At 37.5% G+C, this 25,852-nt stretch overlaps 1 protein-coding gene across 1 annotated transcript; it reads right to left on the reverse strand.

Annotated features, from left to right (window-relative positions):
• Nucleotides 1-2,618: 2,618 nt before the first annotated feature.
• On the reverse strand, nucleotides 2,619-24,749 carry hs3st2 (heparan sulfate (glucosamine) 3-O-sulfotransferase 2; the record flags this gene model as incomplete). Its single annotated transcript, XM_079252897.1, has 2 exons — nucleotides 2,619-3,881; nucleotides 24,238-24,749. The coding sequence occupies 2 exons, from the start codon at nucleotides 24,747-24,749 to the stop codon at nucleotides 3,263-3,265; spliced, it is 1,131 nt and encodes a 376-aa protein (XP_079109023.1). The 3' UTR covers nucleotides 2,619-3,262.
• Between the last annotated feature and the right edge of the window lie 1,103 nt (nucleotides 24,750-25,852).

The following is a 25,852-nucleotide window of genomic DNA, read 5'->3' on the forward strand; positions in this document are numbered from 1 at the left end:
TTGTTAATTCAATCTAGCAGCAGGGTATTAAACAATGTAATGTAAATAAACAAATTTTTTACTTAAATTTTTCATTAAACTTTTTCCAGACAGTGATCCACTTCCCTCCTTTCTCTTATTCAACTCATATAATTCTGTATTATTTAACACTCTTCATAAGTATTACAACATTATATCTTATGAGATGAAACTGGTTTTCACTGAAACATTCCTTCAGTTTGGTTTAGTTTGGCAATGCAGCAGATTTAAAGTTTGTCATGGAGCTAAATGACAATCGCATCCCATTTTAAAACTGAATGGATGGTTCCTTGCTCTGCAATTTTATAGGTTGTGTGTGTCATATTGACATATCTATAGATGACTTTTTATATAGACAAATTTAATATCTAAAGCTAATGCAGGGAAACATCAGGCAGAGCCTGCACCCCCCCCAATTCAACATATCTGGAGGAAAATAATGACATTTTAAATACCTGAGCATGCCGAGTTCACATTTGATGCGAGAAAGCAGCTCTTTCATATTTTTATTTTGTAATTTCACTCCAATGTTTCCCATAACCATTTTTATCGTAGTCTAAATGTGCATAAATATAGTTTAGGTTTTGTCATTCGAGTATCATCGTAACCATTTGCCAAGACTGACTTTTTTTTTTTTTCATATCTTCATAATTTTTTCATCTATTTTCTGTCAAGGATTTTGGAGGTATCTGCGGAAATCATTAATGACAATTCTGATTGGCTTTGGGGTGAAGATTCAGGAGGTTAATGTAGCTGCTTTGCATGAAGAGCTTTTCAGAGCACAGACACCGTAAAATCAATCAAAAAAGGGATTGTGAACGTTAATGAGATCAATGACATGCACAGCCGACTTTGGAAAGGAACATCTTATCTTACGGTAGTGCGAACTGTTCAGCTGACTTGTCTTGTATTTTCCATAGAACGCCACCAGTAGATGAATGGTTTGCTGATATGTACAGCTGGAGATGAATTACTGAATCCCACTGTAGGTTAAAATGACTGTGGTCATCACAGCTTCACAGCCGGTGGAATTTTCAAGCTTAATATAAGGAGACACACTGTACATAAAGTATGCAAAAATATGCATGTTTGGAATTTCAGGGCATAAAACGTTGTTTTGAAAGATGTTCATTTTTCGCTGGCTGACAAGAAGTTGGTGCCTCAATCCACTGACCATGCTGACTGGACAGCAAAAATTATTCTAAACTGTTATTATTTGTAAGGTGGTGGAAAAACTGAATGGTTGGTGTAGAAATAGTTTGCAAAATCCACTTTATTTAATATTACTGAGACAAGTCTAGGAGTTAATCCTGATTGAGAACAGCAGGGGGCCTTTTGGTGTATTGATGTATTGGTAGAGGTGCTCTCCTTGTTTAAGGTGCTCATGGGAATATAATTCCAGGAAGCAGACAGGAAGCACTGTGGAAGAGGAAGATTGCACATGCCAATGGTGAGGAAATAAACTGTCAACCATCCTAAGTTATTTAAAAAGCAATCAGAACAACCCTGTTATATAATGACTGAGTTTTGTTTAATATAGTGATTACAATCTATATTTTGTGTTTTTGCCATGTTAGGAATGTTGGTCATGGAATGAGAGAGCAGCACGTGTGTTGGATGTCATTGCATGTGTTGGTAAGAAACTTTTATTTTGTTTTAAAAGCTATTTTGTAATTTTTGTTTTTGTGTTCTTGTATAAGATGATTTGATATGACGAAAGATTTTTTTCTTATATGTTTGCACAGCAACTGTATTATGATAAGGAGGCAGTGTGGTTATTTTTCTTTTTATTTGTCCGTTTAGGTCTCGCTGCTGTACTGTACTACCAAATTAATACCCATATTTCATATTTTTCTGATGTGTTAATTTTTTTACAGAGTAACAAAAGTTTGGCATTGTTGAAAGTGCCTGAAGTCAGGTGACTCTTTGTTTAGTCAGAGTTAAGGTTCGCTGGCAATAAAAATATGGGAGACCAAGACCCCCACAAAGACAAGCTGTATTTGAAGCTTTGTGTGTTCATTTTTCACCCCGGCTTCATATATGAACAAACAGAAGAACTCAGAAAGCAGCTGGAGGGGGAAGTTGGGGAAAATCACAGTATTTCAAGTCCCATTTAGTGTAAGTATTTCTTTCACTTTCTTGTTTACAGTCACATGTTCATTTTTCATTTTAATAAGTATTTGACTAAGTTTAGGCCTCACAACTTTTACTTGGCTTTATGTGACAAAATCAGACTAAGTTTGTGTATTTAAACAACTTGGGGGGGAAAAAAAGTGGTCAGCTCTAAAGGAAAAACATGTCGTCTTTACTCACAGTGTTGTACTTGTGTTAAAGTGTTCCCTTTTTGTTGATGTAATACCCACAAGGTCCTGAAGACAATGTAATGTGGTGCACAGTGAGTATGTGCTGCATCCTAAACAAGATCATGCATTTCTTGCATATAAATGAACACAAAGAGGACAAACAACTTTCTTGTAGTCATCCACTTAGTGAAAAAAGAAAGAAAGAAAGAAAGAAAAAATATTTGCAATGAATACTTTTACGACTTTTCCTTTTATTTAGATGATCACAGCAGAAATACCAACACAGGAAGAGCTGAAGTTAAAAAAAAAGAAAGGTTAAATCTTTATCAGTCTCATAGCATCTTTCCTAATAAATTAAATATTTTCCTTTTCTCATTTACATTTGCATAATAAATTTGACACCGTTGCCTACAGTGTTTCTCAGTAGTGATGGGCTAAATGCGAATGCAGAATAACCAACAGGCTGAGTCTATTATTCGTCTGACATTTTAAGGCGACTTCACGATGAGTGCTCATTTTAATAGTAAAGATAACATTTAATTTTCAGAGGAGACTGTGTGTAAATAAACAATCTAGATAATGAATTTTCAAGCAATGTCATCAGTGAGTCTCTGCTGCGACAAAATGACAGGAAAGCTTAGCGGTTGCTTAATGAATTTGTTGATGGATTAAAATTGGTCACCTGCACATGATTTCATGACATGTAAGTGGCCAGGATAGTGGATATGTATATTTTTTACTATAAGAATGATCCCATGATGTGAAAATATTAATGGAATTAAATTCTGAATTATGAAATGTATATTCCCTTGTATCAACCCCAAATTTTACACATATCCCAATTAAACTCTTCTAACATATATATTTGTCTGCCATATTTTTTTATATATAATCTCCAGAGGTAGCCATATTAAAAGCCCGACTCCCACCTTATGGTACATTCAGTCCCACTTAAAGTCATGCCCCACAGTTTCATAGAACTTGATGTTAAATGGCCTATAAAACTCCTGCAGCTGCTCTATGACCTCCTGGTCGATCTGTACATGAGTCCTGCCCTTAGATTTGCCAAGGCATCGTGGTTGGCTGCTGCTCTCTGGCTTCTTCAGGCAGGGGAAACCTTTGGTTCGATTGAAGTAGAAGTGTTTGTCCGTGATTATTCGTTTGAGCCCCAAAAAATCTTGAACACGGCCCATTTCCCCTGCTGGATCTGTTATCAGCCGCTCACCGCTGACAAAGTGCATCTGTGAGAGGCGAAAGTACTGCAGCCAGTTCTCCAGGTGCAGAATATACATCCCAATCCGAATGGCGTTCCAGGATGTGTCTACAATCCCCAAGCTTCGATTCTTGAAGGCCAGTTCTTCAAACGTAGGGATATCAGGCTTTTTGGAAAGAGTCTGTGTGTAGTCTGAGATGGCTCTTGTGACGGGATTTCGCACCACAACAATCAGCTTGGTCTCAGGGGACATGCTGGAGATGCGTCGCGGTGCCTCTCTGGTGACAAAGTAGCTGGGAGTCTTCTCTAATGTGATCTGGCTGTCTAGTGTTCGTGGCATTAATCCCCTTGTGAAAAAAAGAAAAGAAGAAAACACACATCAATGCATCAGGCAGAACTGCTGCTTTCCTTCCCAGGAACATTTTCACATCCTTCTCAAACATCTATTTCAGACAGAAGTGTCAAGAGAAATGTGAACACCACTACTGATGACTTGTATTACAAAGACTTAAAAAAACCAAAAAAACAAAGCAAATCCAGCAACTGAAGAGACATATTCAGCTGTAAGGTTAGAAATATAGTGTTATAAGTAAAAGTCATAAATAAAAATGTGAAATAGTACCATCTAAATATATCTGAAGCACCAAATTTAAAAGTCATTATGAAAATTGACATATTTATGAATCTATTTTCCTGAACCATCATCAGAGTAATAAAGGGACATTAGTTTTTCATTATAAGGGCAATGTAGAAGTCGGAATCATGGGTCTTAGCTTTGGCATAACAGGTATGTCAAACTGTTTACCTTTATAATGCATCAGCACATTGACAAAAACACCCAAACATACACAATGCCAGTATATTTTTAGATAGTCATCTTTGACAGGACAGGTTGTACAACCAAAATATATCTTATAATTATCATCGTCATGCTGCCAAGATAATGGGCTGGCAAACTGCAGGCAAATTACTGTATGTCATGTTTGTCATGAAGGGTTTCCATCCAAGTGTAATACGTCATTCTCCTTTGGCACTTTGGCTCAATAAAAGCTGATTAATAGCCATGTGAGGTTGGCAGTTGAGAGAATAAATGCCTCATTTACAATTCAGATATCAGCCATACATTCGCAGCTCTCTGTTTTCTCCAGACAGAAAAGTTACTCAGCTGTGGCGTCAGCTCTGTAACTCAGCAGTTTGGGGAAAATAACGCCATTCTAGTTCTTCTAAGTTTTTTTTATTTATTTATTTATTTTTTTTATTTTATTTTATATCTATGGTTATGAAATAATCTACTTGCTGTATTTGGTCACAGCCTGTGGAGCAGTTGCTGGATCTCAGCTGTGTTATGTTGATGATAAATAGCACACTTTCTATATTATTACAGGAGGAAGGCTTCGATTAAAACCTAACCTTTCTTAAAGCTTTCTTTCTCAAGGTAGGGGTAGCCATAGGTTACTGCTAAAGTCTGGGAAATATTGATCCATTTAGTTTTATTTATGATTCCCGAGTTGTTGGCTTGGGTGCCTCAGGGCCACCAGGAGACCATTAATCTTTTATGAGAACGGTACCTTTTCAACCAAACAGCTTTGCTACAGACACGCATACAGAAACACACACAGACACACACACATACAAGAAAAAAAAAACAAAACTTGCAGCTTGCGGAATCTAAAAGAGATCTTATGTCTGCTGTAGGAGGTGTCTCTGATACCTGACATGTCAGCTCCATACATTTTTGCTATCCTTGGAGAGGAAGGTCCCACATGTGTTGCTTCCAAACTGCATCTTGTCAAATTACAAAACTGAAGTGACAACACCAACACTTCCAGTGAAAGGTCACAGATGGTTCTGCTCAAAATAGTATAGCCACCTGGTGTCGACTGCGAAACTGTTTGCAACACTCATTTGTAGAACACACATGCAGCACAGCAGGAGGAAGCTGGGAGCACTTAGGAAGAAAATGCTGAATTAAGAAAATAATATAAGCTGGAATTCTTTATTTAGGTTGGAGCGTTTGTCTGCTCTCAATACTATTAAATCAAGTGTGTCCTTCAGATAATCTATACACTTATTTTGAGTTATTGATTTGTACAGTGTTGTGTTTACTTCCAGGGAGTGTTGATATGTGGAAACATATATAAAATGAAATAATAATACACCTGCAGTATGTTAAAGTAATAATGTAGCATCATAGTATGTCTTCCCATCAACAAACGTGCTGCCGCCTCAACTTGTTATTGGTCAGTTTCCATTTGTCCAAACCAAACTGTTTAAATTAGGTTTAAACTAAAAAACTTTTAGAAAACGCATTAGTTGTCACAGTTAGTCCCACATAAAACTTCACATGTGTTGGATATAGGAGAGCTGGTAAAACACACTTTTGAAAGGTGCTAATGTATGCTAAACACATTTGGACTGAAAATGTATCTGGAATGCATCTGAAGGTGGTTTGACTCAGTGTTACATGGAGGTGTGAAGCTCCCTGGAGCAAATTCTTTAGAGGAAGAACACTTTGGATGACCAAAATTTTCAGAAACAACAGATAATCCCCTCACCGGCTTCCTAAAAATGGTCACCATCCAATGCCATGTCTACATACGGTTTATACTGTTATTTAATGTTTCTATTTTAGGTATTTTATTTACATCAGTTTGCAATACTAAACAAACAAACAAACAAAAACATAAACAAAGCTAACCTGTTGACAGGAGTCTTTTTCTTAGCTTGCTGTTCTATAGAAAACATAAGATTTTTCTGAGTATCCCTGTATTTCTGAGTAGCTTCTTAAGAACAACAACAGTCGTAACTGAAGTTAAATCTATAGTACAACAGCTCTCCGGAAGACTATCGAGCATCAAGTGACTTAAAGTGGATGCTAAAGTGGATGTGATGTAAGCTTGGACAGGAAGACTTCCACACTGGCACTGTTTGGTTCTCCTTCCAGGATCACTAACCATTATATTTGTCCAACATCTCTTTTATCTGCTTATTCTACTGCGGGGTTGCAGGGGAGCTGGAGAATATTCCAGTTGCTACCGCATGAAACAGGTATACCCTGGACAGGTTACCAGTCCATTCCACAGCCCTTGTTTAACAAGTCCTCTAAATGGTTCTGTAAAAAAGCGATTGCAGACTAAATTTAATAGGTTGTTTGCGGTTGTGTGTGACTGACTTACACATGCATGGTAAGCTTGTTTTATTTTATGGTGCACTTTGAGGTTGGCTTTTGGTTGTAATTGCATTATAATAACAAAGATCTAGTTGTAGTTCTGGATTTTGCAAACAGAATTTTGTATTTCTTAGTAGAACAAACCAGTTAAGAAAATGTTTGAATAGTTAGTAAGACTGTAACCATTCATTTTCTATACTATTTAGTCCAGTTCAGGGTCCAGGGTCCAGGATGGGCTCCAGCCAATCCCAGCCAGTTGCAGTGTCAGAATGTAACCAGAGCTGTAATAAGGAGACTGTTGATCCAATCAGGTTTATATATTAGTATAGTTTCCATTTATTTATGACAAAAAATTATGATTATGTCTGTTTCTAAAGTGGAGCTCCTCAATGAGAGAACAAGAGAGCAGAGAGCAAGCTGTAACCACATACAAGTTTAAATCTAGCATTTTGTTTTGTGTTTTGTCATAAAAGATTAGGTAAAAATGTAAAAATGAATTGAAGCTTGTTGTGCTTTGACTCTACTGCTGGCTTTTAAAACCAATAACTACAGCATAGTGACATGGGTTCTAATATTTCACCTGTCATTTGTAAAAAAAAAAAAAAAAAAAAAAAAAAAAAAAAAAAGAATAAATAAATAAATAAATAAATAATAATAAATAATTTTTTTTTTTTTTTTTTCCCAGTGAATTAACATTATTTCATCAAAATTAAAATGGGGTCGGAGAAGCAGTGTAAACCAAATTTTTCTGTGTTGTATGGATTGTGGGGAACACTAAGAGGTGTCTGTCATATTTATACTTTAATTTTTTTAACTTGAACTTTTGTAGTTTGTGCTGATGTTCAGCTTTGTCTTATTGCCACACAAATTGGTATCCAACACTGTGCTCTAAACCATTTACTCCTTTAAATGATGGTAAAAACGACTGAATGAGATTGTTACTATAATAAATCTCTCTACAGGTACATTCTATTCTATTCTATTCTATCTATTCTACAGTCATTTAGCATTTGAGTGAGAACACAAGCACAAAATCAAACAGTATAAGACATCGTAGGAAGGTGCTAGTGGACTGTCCAGTGGGACGCAGGTCCTTACATGAAGTGCTACGGGCCTTTTTTTTTTTTTATTTTCACTCTTCCCGCCACATAATATTACCGATGTTACAAGTACGAAGTACAAAGAATTAATGACTTAATGTTTGTTGCAAAGAACTGGGCTAAGTTTTACAACTTTCCAATAAATATAGCTATACTAAGTGTGGAAGTGCTCCTTGAAGAGCTGAGTCTTCAGCTTGCTCTTAAAAGTAGACAGGGACTCTGCAGAACAGACAGAGTTTGGGAGATCACGCCAGCATCATGGCACAACAGAGGAAAAGAGTCTGGCTAGTGATTTAGTCCCACGTATTGGTTGTTACACTAGGCGTCTTTCACTGGTAGAATGTAGCTGTCGGGAGGGAGTGTAGGTCTGGATTAGGGAGTGAAGGTAAACAGGAGTCGTTTGAGTTATTGTTTTGTAAGCCTTAAAGCTTTAAATTTGATGCGTGCTGCGAACAGAAGCCAGTGAAGAGCGATTAGCAGCGGAGTGACATGAGCTTGTTTGGGTTGGTTCTGGATCATCTGTAGTGGTTTAACAGAGCATGCAGGCAGACCTGCCAGTAGGGAATTGCAGTAATCGATGCGTGAGATGATCAGAGCACTGAACCAAAAGCTGAGTCGTGTTTTGTCAGGTACCGTCTGATTCTCCTGATGTTGTAGAGAGCACATCGGCAGGTACGGGGAACCGAGGCAACATGGACCTTAAAGGTCAACTGGTCATTCACCATGAAATCAAGATCTCAGAATATTAAAATATTATGAAAAAGTTCAATGTTTTTTGTCACTCATTTTAGAAAGTGAAGCCCATATATATTTTTATAGATTCATTACACATAGAGTGAACCATTTCAAATATTCAATCCTTGAAATTTTGATAATTGTGGCTTATAGATAATGAAAACCCAAAATGCAGTGTCTCAGAAAATTAGAATATTGTGAAAAATTTCAGTCTTAGAAGGTCATGGTGTCACACCCTAATTAACTAATTAACTAATTAACTCAAAATACCTGCAAAGGTATCCTAAACATTTAAATAGTCTCTCAGTCTGGGTCAGATGGCAACACAACCATGGTGAAGACTGCTGACTAGACAGATGTCCAGAAGATGATCATTGACCCTCCACAAGGAGGGAAAGCCATAAAAGGTCATTTCTAAAGAAGTTGGTTGTTCACGGAGTGCTGTATCCAAGCATATTGCATTGATGCAGTAATTTGTGCAAAAGGAGGCCCAACCAAGTATTGAGTGCATGGAAATGAACATACTTTTCAGAAGCCTGACATTTCTGTTTAAAATATCTTTTTTTTCATTGATCTTATGTAATATTCTACTTTTCTGAGACACTGCATTTTGGGTTTTCATTATCTATAAGCCACAAACATTAACATTTCAAGAAATAAATGTTTGGAATGTTTCACTCTATGTGTAATAAATCTATGTAATAAATGGCTTTCACATTCTGAAATGAGTGATGAAAAATATTGAACTTTTTCATAATATTCTAATTTTCTGAGATGTACCTATATAAGACATGACAGAAGCAGCAACCTCATTTATGTGTCTGTTCGTTATTGAGATGGTCAGAGTCAAGCGAGTGGAAGAGCATGTGATACCTGAGGCAGGTGTCTGAACCAGCCATTAGAAATGTGCTTTTTTTTTTCTCACTCTGCCCCTGAGACACTACCAGCATCTGAAATAAAAGATAAAACTGAGGCTTTGAGTTCTGGTGTGTTGTCACCAAAAGTTGTTCATCACCTCATAGATAATAATTTAAAGTAAAAGAAAGCGAGTTATTCCGGGCAGTAGCACGAGGGTTATCACTGGCTTTATAAACATGGAAACAAACTTAAAAATGCATATTAATGTAAACATCTCATGTTCTCTTACAAATCAGTGGACACACACACACACACACACACACACACACACACAAGTCCAAAGACAAACCTTGCTTAACTGACATTTGAGTGAAGGTACCATGATTGATTACTCCATTTCCACTCAGATTGAGCAGCAAACTCTTTGTGGTAATTTACACTCTTCTTAACAAATCTTGGTCAAACTTGAAGTCAGAATACATTAGATGCTGAGCTGTGACATTTTAATCACTCTGGGAAAATCAGCTCAGGTGTGGAGGAGTTGCTTGATACTGTAAATGAAACCTACTTGTGGAGAACCTGATTGAAAGCTCATTTGTTCAGGATGCTTCTGCATCACATTTGATGCTGTAATAGCTCTTTTCTTAATTCATTTTCTGTGTAAACCAAAAAAAAACCCATCTAATAAAAAGTTTTGATCAGTTTTATCTTGGTAGACACCCCAATCAGTTACTGAAAGTGGGACTATGATATTATTGGATGAACATTCCATTCATTCATTCATTTTCTGAACCGCTTATTCCAATTCACGGTCGCGGGGAAGCTGGAGCCTATCCCAGCTGGCTTTGGGCGACAGGCAGGGTACACCCTGGACAGCTCGCCAGTCCATCGCAGGGCCTGGATGAACATTTGTTGTTTTTATATCTCTTTTTCTTTTTATTTTGGATCTAATAAGATTGGGAGATTTAAACCTGCGGTGTATGTTGGATTCTAAAGTAATCTTCAGATGAATAGCAGAAATAAAGTCACCTATACAGATTGTGATGGTAAAAGTTCTGTACACATCTCTGGCTAAATTTGACCTCGTGTTTCAGGGCTCTTGAGGTAAAGCTTCTACTCTTACGATGAAATATTTTAATTTAATCTCATGCAAACATCACAGAACAAACATGAACACAAATACAAAATTCTTTTCCATATTTTACAGAAACTGTTGTAAATTGTTGAAAAACCTTCTGGGTGTCTATGAATAATAATAATATCTGTTTGCACGATGGCATCAGGACTGGTTTGGATGCACTTAGATCCATCTGGATGCTGCTAAGTCATTACAGAATAAATGAGCCACAAACACAGAGTATGGATGCAGATCGCCAACAAGAAGGTTCGTTATAAAACTTCAGGACACAGATATCTACTGATTGTTTTTGTCTGACCTTTGCAAAAAAGCTAGTATTCATAAATTTTCCAGCATTTTTTATCCAGTGAGGCATTGCACACACAAATCTAAGTAAGAGCTATTGAAAAACTAAAAAACCAGACAAAACAGATAAGGTATTCCATTTTCAAGCCTTATATTCTTTTCTTTTCAGAACGATAAGAAACTTGCCTGCAATACCGCTACTGCTAATGAACATGTGGGTGAGTGACAGGTAATGCCATATTATAGTTATGTGATGCTTGTGAATATACAAGGTGCAGTGTTTTGTGTAGAAACTGAATAATTGGGCTGTTTAGTCTGCTCCAGACAGGTTTGGCTTGTTGGACTTCAACTTCTGAAGAGCAGTGTAGGTTGATCAGGAATGCACACCATCAGATCAAGTAAAGGTCAGCTTTGAATCATATCCTTGCACACAATCAATGAACTCAGAATTTATTATCGTCCTGACACTTTGTTTTGAACTTAAGACTTGTGCATGTTGTCAGTTCAAGACTAGGTCTCTTCATATTTTTCAGCACAAACTGCAAGATCTTGATGCTTCACTTACAAACAAGAGCTAGTGCGTTTTTAACTTGATCAGTTGTGTCCAACATTAAATACCTGAAGGAGCATGTTAACCTGTAGCTTGTAAAAAGGCATTGGAAAGAAAGACATAAAAGTACATCTTAGCATTAGGAATATAGTTCATTCTGAACAATGATATCATGGCCACTTGAGTAAGTCTGAATTTATTGTGGAAGTGCTGACATAACTAAAACATCTCAGGATCTCGGGCCTAATTTCTTAGTCTAATCAAACATCCAATAGCTCCACGGCTTTGCTTTTGTGCTTCAATCACAACTACGATGTACTCACAAAGATGAACAACGCTTTTCTTTTTATTCTTGACTCCATTTTGGACAGAGAAGTGGAAGGAAAACTGTTCTTTTAGCTACTTTGGCTTTGCTGCATTTTATACCAAGTCTACCCAGTGGAGCTGAACATGTTTATTTACTCATTTATCTCATATTTCAAATAGCTACCATGCTTTATAAATTGAAATGTATGTATGTTACTTTTGTTAGTAATTAAAGGGCTACTGATGCATTACTCTTTAAAGTAACTCAGTTACCCTATCCTGCGTATGTCTGTGACTAGTTAAATTAATACATTTTGGCCAGCAACTTTGCGTTTCTTTATTTAAACTATGGTGATGCAGCAGGACATGGGCAGTGTTGCCAAATCTGCTTATTGGGCTTGTTTTTATGTGAAGTTCCTTTTAAATATCGTCAGTTGTGGGTTTTCAGGTTTATATTCCTAAGTAGCCTTCATTGCTTCCTTGGGCAGCTCCTGCTCCCATTGTGAAGCCCTGCTGATTATCTCATAGCTGTCCACAATTAAGTAACAACCACTGGATGTGAAACAGGAAATGTGAACGCAATAGTTTGTTTTTTTTTGGGAACTAGTATCCACAGCCCCATTTCTGTGGTTACCATCGCAGTCCGAACTGGCAAGCTCTTACACACACACACACACGGACAACCTCACGTGACTGTGACAAAGTGGCAATCTCCAAAAGATGTAAAGATATGTTGTTGTTTCCCTTTCGGCTTGTCCCTTAGAAGCTGTCACCACAGTGAATCATCCCTCTGGTGAATTGGCACAAGTTTTACGCCGCATGCCCTTCCTGACGCAACCCTCCGCATTTATCCCGGCTTGGGACCGAGCCTCAGAGAACAATCCTCCTCGTGGCTGCAGCAGCACAGGATAGCAGAGCTCAAATCACCGACCACCAGGTCACAAGACAAGCGGCTCAACCATCTGAGTCACTGCCACCCAAATATGTAAAGATATGTAAATGAAAGAATATAAATAATATATATTTTTGATAAGAACTAGCAGGTGAGATCATATTTCTCAAGTTTTAGTGTCTCTCAAGTGACTTCCTTTTAAATCTTGGTTAGAGTTTCAAATTTTTATTCTCACACATAAAGCTCTCCATGATCAAACTCTTGTAAATCAAAGATCTTATATAATATTCAATATATTCCAAAGAGATCCCTTAAATCTCATACTGCTGGGCTACTTGTGGTTCCTAAGAGTACAATGGGAGGAGGAGCATTCAGCTATCAGGCTCCTCTCTTATGGCACCAGATCCCAGTTTGGCATCAAGAGGCAGACATCCTGTCTACCTTTTAGGTCAAAATTAAAACCTTCCTTTTGATGAACCCTATAGCGAGGGGTGGTTTGACCATGCCTTAGTTACGCTGCTACAGGCTTAGACTGCTGAGGGATGTCCCATGATGCACTGAGCACTTCCTCTTGATCTCTCTGCCCCTCATCTTCCATGTACAAACATATGACAGTGTTGGCATCTTTAACTTACTTTTTGGATAAAACTTGCAGTGTCTATCAGTCTTTCTTTCCTGTCCTCTCCTCTCAACTGATCGAGTCCGATGACACTTTCCCTGAGCCAGAATATTTTCCAACCTGTTCCTGTTATTTTCTGTCTCCTCGTGCAGCTCCGGATGCAGGATTGGACTAAAGTCAAGACTTGATGGAATCCGTTGGTTTTCCTTAACCAGGCTAAAGTTGAATTGAATTGAATAAACCACACACACACACACACACACACAGACACACACACACACACACACGCACACACACACACTTTGTTCTGTAACTAGCACAAGACTGCAAAGGATTGAGTACAAAGTGTGTTAGCTTCACTGAAGCATTATTGTCATATTTAGTTTTGTTCCTTTTGATGCATTTTTAACAAGTTTTTTTCTTCTTTCTTTAATTATAAAAAGGCTAGCTTATAGCTGCACATAGTACTTTATTCATGATAACAAAGTTTTAACGTTAACATTTACATCTCTAACACATTCATCAATTTCAAAAGTGTACATTTAAAAGATTTTTTTTTAATCAAGGAGTCAACTGCATTTAGGTTGTTTTGATAACAAGTCTTTATAGACAACAGTATTTTTCATATGCAACTATAAAAAGGATTTAGTTGTTTTGACTGGCAACTTACTACTGTTTTACATAGGCCAATTCACCTGTAACTTTTAATCAGGCTGTTATGGTCATACACAGTAATAAACTCTTCAAATGAGGAAGAATTTCAGATAAATACTGATCTGTTTGGGGTTCAACACAGACAGCATTAATCACCACCTGAACAGTTAATGCATGGGCAGGGACAGGCAGATTTAATGAATGGCATAAACCTCCCACTGGACAGACAATGTTTGTCATTAAAAGAACTGATAATGAACCCCAGCCATAAAACAATATGCGCTCTCATAGGGCGAGCACAGAGAGGCTTGAATCAAAGTATCCATTCAATTCTGGGTTTGTCTGGTCTCATGAGCTCTCATTGCCAATGTGTTTGCTGCTTGCAGAGATGATGGCCACAATGCTCAGCACCACACAAAAAGCTCAACTGTAAAAATCAAACTTTCCATGAGGAATGCAGTTTATAGCTTCTACAACCCCGTATCAGAAAAATGAATGAATTATCAGGTCTTCGGGCTACATGTTTTAGATAAGGACTAAGACGGACTGAGCAGGCCACAGGTTTTTGATGTGTAAGATGGAGAGAGGACCATTTGTTTGTCAATGGTTTAATAAGAAACATAAGCCTTGTAACCTACTGCATCACTACATAGCAAAAACTTCTAAATCCTGTGATAGATGGTTGTCTTCTGCCCCGTGGTGGATACCTTTTAATGCCAGCCCAATGTCTCCCACTCTGATACAAGCAAATTATTACCTCGGCCAATCAGGTAGCAGAGCTAATGTTTTTGCTGGCAGTGATTTGTCTGTTTGTCTGTCTGTTAGCAACTTTATGCAAAAACTACTGGACAGATCGTCATGATTTTTTTTTTTTTTTGAGAATGGGTCTTGGTCCATTCAATTTTGGAAGTGGCCCGGATCACCATCTAGATCCTGCAATTTTTTGAAGGATTGTGTATCATTGCAAGATCAGGTCATTTTTGGTATATGCATATAACTTCATGATGCATTGTCAGAGGAGTACTTGGCAAAAAAATACAGAAGTTTCTAACAAGTTTGACAAGGTATCAAAGTTAAATTTACTAAATACTAAATAACTGTCAGTCAATGCTCTTATCAAAAAGCTCAGTGATTACACTTATCTGCATGTGTATGAACCAAGCGGCAACCTCCGGCGGTTAAAAGTGAAGCCTATGCAGAAGTGCATAAAACTGTAGTTCCCCCTTCATCCACTAGGGGCTGTCTGCAAAACAGAGCAAATCCCCATAGACTCCCATGTTAAAAAGGCCAACTTCATGGCAGAAATAAACATGTTTACAGCCTGGTTCAAAAATTCATTTTCGGTTTATAGGTCAGGTTTACCTTCATGACAACTATAGGGTGAGTGATTTTTTTTCTAACTCGCCCGTTTTAAAGTAATTTAATCTCGAAGTTCGCCAAATTTAGGGGCGTGTCCTTTTGATTGACAGGTACCAGTCTCTGGCTTCCAGTAAGAAGAATGTAGAACAACCACGGTTTTTAGCCGGTTAACAACATGACTTAGCTTTAGCCCGCTTACCTCCGTTAGCTGGGTAGCTCCTGTTATCTCGGGGTTAGCTTGGTTAGCTTTTAGCTACAGAAAGAGTTCGCTCGATGTCAATCATCCACCATGACGCTCACGACTGCCCTCTCAGCACCACCTCTTTGCCCATATTTGTATTTTCCGGGCAAGACGACGCGCATGATGCTGCCAAGATGGAACCACCCACCGAGCTTCAATTCAGCTCTTAAAAAAAACCTATGCATGACGTCACGGAGACTCCGTCCATCTCTTTATATACAGTCTATGGTATGAACATAGAAATGTAACCCTCTTTTTTTTTTTTTTTTTTTTTTTTTTTTTAAGCAATAAACACCACGTACCTGCATTCATGATCAATTCAACAAGAATGTGTGAAAAAATTCTAAAAAAAAACTAAAAAAATAACTTGTTGAAACAAGGGATGATTTGTCCCAAAACTTAAATGCTTCATTTGTGATAATTTCAAGACAAACCTTTTCTGATCCAGGTTTTTACATTTCTCTCAATTGTTTGTGTGTGATTTTTTTTTATCTGACATAAAACAGTTTTGCATATTTCTGTGATCTAATTAGAAGTTAATTATTATTATCATCATTATTATTCTGAACTTTTATCATTCTGCTCCATCAGAAAATTCCACTAACGTCCTGAAATGTCCTGAAAAGCCAATATGTTGCACAGACCTGCTAACCTTCATACAAAGCCATTAACAGTTTGTTTTCCTTGTACAGACTGAGCAGAGAAAAAATGTTCTTGTGCTGCCTGGTTCTCATAATGTCTGTGCCACTGCACTTCCTAAAAATGACATCTTCCTTTTTCCTAATATGACAGTATAGATCTCCACTGGTAAGGCTGCTCCATTATTAAACTATCACTCACTTAGATTACAGCTGTGATGACATGTGATCATTAATCACCAGCAACAGAAGCCTGCCACCTCCAAAGTCTATTAAGAGTTAACAGTCCAGTAGTCCAGGTGATTATAGCAATCCTGTGGCCATTGCAGCTCAGCGCGGTGGTGAATAACAATTCAGCACCCTGAGAGTCAAGCATCTATTTCTCTAATTTAATTGGAGACAAATTGGCTGAAAATAGAAGACTCAGGGAGCCTGGCATGTTGTAAGAGGGGATATTTTGACTTCATGCATCTCCATAGTCAGAGGAAACAAAACATTTATACAGACAGACAAAGCAGTCCTACACTATGACAAAAAGGAGCATTAAATATTCCACTTTAAGGAAATCCTATTTAACTGCTGTCATTTCAACTTGAGGCTCCTGTTTTCCTTGAAATAACAATTATTCATGGTTTGGCCTGCAGAGGGAAATGACTGGCACTTGCTCTCCTTGAGCAATAACATGTTCAATTGAAGTGAGCTCGGAGCTGTCACATTACCATGTGGCAAGGCAAAGGACCCCCCAACACTGAAATGAAGACACAAAGACAGACAGGAGGCTGCAAACATACTAAACCGAACATTCCCAAATGTTAATTAGTGCACATTATTATTATTATTTAAAAGCAAATTGAATTAATTTATAACCATGGAGGGGGCAATTGGAATTACAAGTGATTGAATTATATGACACTTTAAAGACTCTTAAGCAGAAAACATGACAAGAAACAGTGAAAACATTTGATTCTCATTGAATACATGCCAATGTGGTACTGTTTTAATCAACAATAATGATAGGGGGATTATGCACCTCATTTTCAAATTTTGCTTTTTCAGCACAAAAGGAAGCTCTTGACTGACTTGAATGTTGAGATCTCCATCAGCATTAGAGTCCTTAGCAGCTCTGTGGGTTTGAGGTATAGCCTGCGGCAATGTGAAGTCAAGGATATTTATAAATGGAGCGAAGATGAAGGGCACAACTTTAGAAGTTTCTATGTTTTTTTGATGGCAGGGAAGCACAAAAGGAGACAAAAAGGAGAGACAGCGGAGGTATGCTCAGATAGGATTTGATCCCTGGTCAGTACAGACGCACCAGCTTCACCAGCAGAAGAAAGTTAATAAGCTGGCGATATCTAATAGAGCTGAGGACGGCTTTCTCATGCACACTGACACCTCACAATGCTTACAATGACACAATGAGTCGCATACGTGTCAACAGTCATATTCTAATAGAGAAAAACCCCGTTTGTTTCCTTGAACTTGTATCATTTTGTTGAATGGACACAAATGAAATAGAATATGCCTCCATCCGTTTCACTGAAAACATTTTTCATAGGCGAATGAAAAGTGCTTAAGATGTATGAAGAATGCAGATTGCCGAAAACCTCAATATCTCAGACATGACTTAACCTCCAGAGTGTTGTGCGTTGTTCAGATTACTCGTGGATGAATAGTGAAAAAGTCATTTAAGCCTTTCTTGTGTGAGTTTATTGGAAATCCTAAAGATCCTTGAAGTAATGCTATTTTTTATGCTCAAAACAACTTTTGGCCTCACATTAATGTTATGATTTTTTTTTCCAGGTGCTGTGAAACTATGTTTTTTTTTGGGGGGGGGCTGGCATGAAATAATGTGAAGGTTAATTCCTCAGATTTATATAATCCTATATTGCACAATGCACATGTAGAAAACACTGAGCTTGCTTTGTATGTGTATTGGTCATGATTTTAACAAAGACATATTGCATGTTCACTTTTTTCATTAATTTGTTCGGAAATTAGATACTATTTAAAAATGTATTTTAAGCCTTTAATGTTATTACAGGATAAATAACATGATCTAATTTCAGTTCCTGTCCATTTGACCCCAACCAGTTGAGTCAGATGGCTGCCCTCCCTGAACTGGGTTCTGCTGGAGCTTTTACCTTCCTGTTAAAGGGGAGTTTTCTTTTCCACTGTTGCCTTATACATGCTCAGGATGGGGGATTGGATCGAAGTCTATCTGTTAGCTTCTCTTTCTTGGGCTATTTATTATGAATTGGTTTGAACTGATGATACCCTGAGATGACGTTATATAAATGCCAATATATAAATAAAGTTGAAGTGAATTAAGAAATCATTCTCTATCAAAATGAGTTACAGGGAAAAAAAAAGTGGTTAAAAGACCATCTTACTGACTGGTTTGCAGGCAATGGGTTTAGCATTTCAACACTTATTAAGCCTATAAAGCTGCACGTATCACATGTTGAATACATTTTCTGAGACCTTTTGCATCACTTTATGGTAAAAACTTTGTTCAAAACTGTTGTACACACTCTGATAGTTGTCTTATGCCACTTGGCAGATATTCGTGGCCATAAGACTACAGGGTATTAAAATCACGTTGGTTTATTACAGGGTAATAAAATATTAAATATTGAACAAAATATTTTTGTCAATTATTTTTAAAAATGTCATTAAAGAGCCAAATAAGGACTTCAGATTTAAAAATAAATGAGACCATTCTCTCCATTTTTCCTTGGGCCAGGTTTTAGATGGGGAAGTCGCATACCAATTTACCCTCCAAGTTTCAGGATTGAATTGACCGTGCAGGCTATTTAATTGCTTATTAAGTACAAGCATTTCCTGAACTATTCCGTAACACAATCTCTCCATATCACACTGGTATAATTTGGGAAATGTCTCAAAAAAAGTTGTTTTGTAATTAACGTTAACCACTACGTGACTCAGAGCTGCACTGGAATGAAGACGGCTCATTAATAATGCAACGTTGTGACTCTCCCTCCCTCCTTCTAATGTGAAGTTTTCTGTGTTAAATGACTTTCAGTCCTCGTCACCCTTTCCCATGCTACTGTAGCTCCCTGGCCCCACAAGCCAATTAATGTGGACTTGGAGAATATTTTCAGCTGCAGCCTCCATAAAATTTCAACACTTTTCAGAGAAGCAAGTGCGAGTGTTTTTGACTCCTGTGCAATCAATAGAACTGAAATGCCCTTTTAAGTCTTGATGGTGTGTAGCAATGTGTTTTTGTTTGATCTTTATTATTCTGCAGAGAATGGAAAAAGTGGAGAGAAAAGAGCAAGGAAATTGGTGGCAGAAGAACGTCTGCTTCATCAGGTCCTGCATGGTTATGTGAATACCCGCATACAAAATAAATGAGGCCATGCGTGTGTTCTCTTCAGGAGGCACAGTAATGAACACTGCACCATTTTTCTTCTGAGCCTAAATGGTCTGTCACACGCTTAATGTAACAAGACAGACTGTGGAACAAGTGGTCAGCACACTGAAACTTGAGTTAATTTGGTGTCACATATTGTATGTTTCTAAATGTTCAACAGATAGAGGCTACTGGGAATTGTTTAAGAGAAATATTTTAAGCAAGTTCTTTCTTTTATGTATGTAAGTCTCTTCACAACAGAAATGCTTGAGTTCAACAGGAAATATGTGCTAAAAATGCATTTATAAGTGGTGTACAATACAATTATGACTCTGTTAATAGTTACATAAATTATAATGCTGTATGTTTACATATGTAATCAGAAAGACTGCTTAAAATCATTACTTTTATACAAAGTGTAATATGATGATTTTCATCTTATGATCTTCTATTCTATTCTATTCTATTCTATTCTATTCTATTCTATTCTATTCTATTCTATTCTATTCAATCCTACAGTCATATAGCAGACACTTTTTTTCCTGAAACAATGATCTTTTGTCTAATAAATAGTCTACGCCAGGGCTGTCCAACTTCGGTCAGCTTTGGTCCTTGAGGGCCACAATCCTGCAGGTTTTCCATGTATCCCTGCTTCAACACACTGGACTCAAGTTAATCCGTCCTTGTGCAAGACTTCATTGGCTGTTTGATCTATTTAATTAAGTGAGTCAGGTGTGTTGGAGGAGAGACACATGGAAAACCTGCAGGACAATGGCCCTCTAGGACCGAACATGGACACCCCTGGTCTATGCTCTTGCCAACACGAATATCTTTTCAAGATTTCATAAAATCTTAGCTAAAATTATTTAATTAATAGATTATCAGAATATCAAAATTATCATCATCAGAGTTTAAATAAAACATTATATTATTCTCAGATGACAGGAGTGGATTTAAGGAAACACGTTCTTGTAAAAATCGACCATTTTCTCCGTTCATCTCTCATAAAGGCAGTTTTTTTTTTTGTTTTTTTTGTTGAATATGTTTTATTGTGTCTGACACAAAGTTCTTTCATCTAACTGAGATTTGTGAAGAGTCTATAGTTGTGACCGTGGCTGTGACATATTAGCAGCCTGACTGCTGTGTACTGATAAATTAAAGGCGCTGTCCATGGTTCTGTAGAGGGACAACAAATAGCTTTTCTTGCAGTCAGTCCCACCCTTCTTTAAGTTTTGTCTTGCATACAACATGTTTTATAAAAACTCTGGGGTTCAACCTATATACTCTATGGAGTAGTGTTATAAGCTTGATTAATGTTACAAGCAGCACTGAGCATGCCCTGATGAGCAGGAGGGTTGTAGAGACACACCTATGTCTGTGGAGTGTTTTTATATTATCACCCAGTAGAGGCAGAGCTCAGTCTACACCTCAGACTGAGCTCTGACTGTAATAATACTTTAAGGGAGATGATGACAGATAGTTTTACAACAGATCTATGGTGTAATCTGGGAGAAGAGCAAGTCATGTGACATGAACTAACTATACTGAGCTCAGCTGCAGTGGTTACATAATTCACATTTTAACTGTCAAAACTACACAAATATTTAACAAACATATTAATTGTGTCTTCTATAAGGCTTCAGAAGGTTGCTTTCTCTTTTGAATTGAGCTTTTATCACAAACATACTATTTTATTTACTGTTGTGTATGTGTTGTAATCTGGAGGTATTTGTGTTTATTTACTCAGAGGGTGTTTTGTTGCTTTTGTTCATCAACAATTAAGCTGCTATTACTGCTGTACTGAAAGCCATAAAATAAGCTAAAATTAAACCACAGCAACAAAAATGTTGTTTTGGGTGTATTTTTATTGCTTGACAACCAATTTGACAACATCTGCTAAGGTCAGGAATTTTCAAATACTGTTTCTCTCACATGATGCTTAAGGGAAAAAAAAAAGTAGACAGATGTTGTCCTATGATTCCAAAAACATCTGGTAATTAAAAAAAAACAATGAAAGACAAACAAATATGGTGAATAATAACTGGATCAGTGTAGCTTTGTACTATGCTTATGTGCTTCTGTACTTTGATGTACTAATATGATGTGGACTCAGTCAGTAACAACCACTCTTTACTCTTTACAGTACAGTACATCAATCAGTATTGATTAAGCATGCTTTGAAAATATTAACCATGAACTTATTACAGGACAGGGATGTCAGGCTTTATCATTTTTATCTTGTCATTGTGGGACTTTTGTAAGTGATGCAGAAAAATGACTAAAATAAAACAGCAGCCTGCTTATTGATAACATCTTCAATGTTTTGTCACTAAGTTGTATTAAAACAGTACATTTAAGTTATGGCAGTATTTTAAATCATAGGGTGGCTGTTAATCAGGACAAGCTGGTGTTTTATATTGTCTGACCGGGTCTGGTGCAGAAGCAGAACAATGCAAAGCAAAACATTTCTTCCTGCGTTCTCTGGACACAGTCATACTACACAGTTTAAATGAAAATGCTGAAACTTTCTCTACATTCTCTGGTTGCCACAGCAGTCTTGGGTTTTATGGAAACTATTTGCCAACTTTCAGCTATAAAGGGAAAAAAAAATGTGTTGATTTAGAGAAGCAATGTAAGACACACCTATATCTTCTTTTGAAAAAAAAGGAAAAGCTATAAAACAAAACATAAGTATAATGCCCAGCCTGTTGCCATTTCATTCCTCCTGCAGTTTGTTGGAGAATATTTTCTTTACTGCCCCAAAAAAACCCGCTGCTTTGCAATGAACATAAATGACCACTTCTAGTGTTAATTATTATACGTCAATATGGACATCAGTTTGTCAGGATTTATACTGATGTAGCTCAAGTCTGGGATCAAAGGTTGTTATTTAAATGTCCCATTTAAAAAATAAAGATATATATATATATATATATATATATATATATATATATATATATATATATATATATATATATATATATATATATATATATATATATATATATATATATATAATAATTTTCAGTGCTGTTGTGCTGACAGCCTTTTAATAAGGGGCCTGAAAGAATACTGTGCATAACTGACCCAGTTACACTGTGTCTGTAATCATCCCTCGTGTCCATGTGTTTCAACCAAACCTTTCATCCCATATCAAAAGTGCACCCAGGGTTTTTCAGAAAATGAATTTAAATGAAACTAAAATAAAGACCAAATAACCCAAAATAGGATTTGTCTGGAATTGATTTTATCAAACCAAAGTGTTGCTGCATGTCAATATAAAAACAAACAAACACAAAGAACTGGGTGTGTGTTTCATAACCAAACATGACTGAAAAATTAATGCAACAACATGAAAAACACTAAAACAAAACAAAGCATCACCAAGCGAGGGGATGCATTTAGATCATTCATGGTTTATAACCTCTGTTTAATTTGTTTTATGATAAAAACAACAAAAACTTGTCACATCAGTCAGGAGCTGAACTTATAGTTCAACCAGTACATGTGATGTCATCTCTTTCATAAGTGTTTACGGTTAAAGCAACAATCTGCATTTAATTGAATTTTCATATTTAATATGACTATTTCAATGTTTAAGCCAACATAAAATGAACAACAAAAGAAAAAAATGAAGGTGAGTTGAAAAGAAAGTGTAATTTAAGATGCTTTTAGAAAAGGAGCTTACATTTAATGAAAAGTATCAAAAAAGTCTTATGTGAAGGGAACAAATTTAGCATCTTTATTCCAAGAATTGCCTGCCGATGGGTTTAAACATTCCCCAGTGCGTGCAGTTGTAGTTCATTATGCACATCAAAAGCAAACACATATTTACATGTCCAAAATATCTGCATAAACATCATGAAATACTCTGACATGGAAAGAGCTGCTAAAATCCAAAGGAAATAAAATCTTTCATGTCTGATGAGACCTAGGCAAACCATCGCTTTAGTCATGATTATTATTGATGGTTATGTGTGTGTAAAGCTCCAACGTTAACTCTATTTGACGATCATTAACAGACATGATTAAACATCTTAGTAGCTGTACATCAGTTTATCCTCAAATCTTCCTTTTTTCTCCAAAGAGAGTCCTTGTACTTCATGATTACGTTATCTGAACAGATGATAAGTTTGAGAAGCAAATAGAAAACATTTGAAATGTGATGTCTGCAGATTCAACAGGAGTCATCTACACCTAAAACAAGCATTGGCAAGTATGCAAATGAGACAATAGGCTGATATCTCGCAAGGTTCTTATGCCTGCATGCAGCTTGTTTGAAAGCAGCTGGTAAACTGGGTGTTTCTTGTGTCATCTGTGTTGGCTGGGATTTTTTTTCTTTGTGTGTGTGTGCATGTGTGTTTGTGTGAACTGCAGCAGCCTGCATCAACCTCATGGCACTGTCTGCTTAGCACCTTGGAACTCTGGTGAAGTGAAGCTTTGAGAAAACATTGTGAAAACTGGATCAAAATGTGAACTCACTGGTCACATATCAAGCTTTCAGTTTGAATTGGAATTTAGCCAAATGAAGCCGATGTGTGCATGTTTTTACTTTGATCAGCAATGTGCTTACATGTGCCCTTCAGAAACAGTTTTAGGAAATGAAAAACTATTTATTTGTCTCCAAAGTGCCTTAAACCTTGCATTTCAGTAGCTTAGAAAACATCTTTAATCGGCATTTGGACTTTTGAAATGTCTGCAGCAGAACCTGTTAGCAGGCATAAATAATTCTCATATAGTCACAGTACATATGCATATTTAAGTATGTGTTCCTCATTTGCCTCACCTGTACCAGTCCAGCCCTCTGTCATAGTTCCTGTCGAAAAAGTGCGGCTCTGTCCCGAGCGCGCGCACATCTGGATGTATCCGGATGAACTCCAGCACCGCCCTGGTTCCTCCTTTCTTTACACCGACTATTAACGCATTAGGCAGCTTCTTGTTCCCGTATTTCTGCGCCACGCTCATGTTTCTCAAATTCATATCAGACCAGTGGCCACCAGACGAGGCAGGAGGTTTACTTTGGTCTCGGAAATCACCTGGACCTCGCCGGGCTGCAGACGCATCCACAGCGGACTTCACTTCCAGCGAAGCGCAGTGGTCCAATTTCCCAAGAAGTTTCTTCCCTCCAGCGTTCTTGCTCGGAGGACATCGTTTTCCCTCGTAAACCTGGTTTGTCATGATTGTGCCGCGATAGAAAATGATATTATAGCATAAGTACATGCAAGACAACGACAGGGTGAATATGAAGGCGAATCTGGCGCTGACTCTGTTCGCAGAGGAGAGGAGCCTTTGTGCCATGTCTCCATGGGTTCAAAGTGCTGCATGATTTTCCATCGAAGTCTTCCTCCGCTGTTGGTCTGCGCTCGGTGCCTGGGAGGAACTGTACGATTCCAAAGTGAGGCACGTCAGCTGAGAAACTGCGAGGAAACTTAGAGGTGGAGGAATTTGGATCAGGCGCCCTTCAGGTGCTGTTTGCAAACACTTTGAGGCAACTCGTCTGGGTTCTTTCTGATTCTGCCTTGAGGCGCAACGTGAATATCACGCTCATCCTTATCTTCCTCTTCTTTGTTCAGTTGGGATTGCAGGAAAAACGAGGAAAGTCCACCAGTCCAGCGCGTCTACACGGTGTCCCTAACTCTCACCAGCGCGACGTGGTTCTGCTCTCCTCAGGCTGAGATTTCAGTGCTCAGCCCACCTCTTCCTCTCATAATGAACTTATAAAGATTTATGCACTTAGACGAACAGGTATAAATATTTAATCATCCCTCTGACGTCAGGGCCGTGATCATTATTCTATGTGCGATTATCTTTTAAAGGGACATCCCAACTATTTCATTTGGTTGTTTTCCTAAAGCAATTGCTTGCCTCCCCTGCAGTGTGGGATCATTTCAGCTTTCATGGCATTACTGATCTGAATACCAAAGGTAACTTGCAAAGCTTGTTGAACCTGTTATGCTGTGTTTCTTGACCGAAGTGACCCTGAGAGCTCATTTCCAAGAACAGCAGATGATTCTGAAGATTACAAAGTGAGGAGAAATAAGCCAGATCATGTAACAATGGGTCAGAAGTGGTAAAGCTGACTGAACACTAAAACACTTGTTGGTCACCCAGAGAATTGTCCAAACCTCATTCAACAAGGAAGTTAATATATATATGACGTTTTACTATTTTATTCTCTAATAAATTTGATAGCATCCTTCAGACGTTTTATCTGTTTTTCAATATTTGTATTGTAGGGTGAAATTCCTGCGGCTAAACCAGTCTTTCTTTTCATCTTTTTTTCTTACATTAAATGTTGCAGAGCACCCACAGACCCCCATAATTGGATCAGACAGCCAAAAATGAACCAGATTTCTAAGAGCATCTATGAACAGTCTTGTCATGAATTTTCTGCAATGTGG

Source organism: Telmatherina bonti, assembly GCF_933228915.1.
Source record: "Telmatherina bonti genome assembly, chromosome: 14".
Taxonomy (NCBI): domain Eukaryota; kingdom Metazoa; phylum Chordata; class Actinopteri; order Atheriniformes; family Telmatherinidae; genus Telmatherina; species Telmatherina bonti.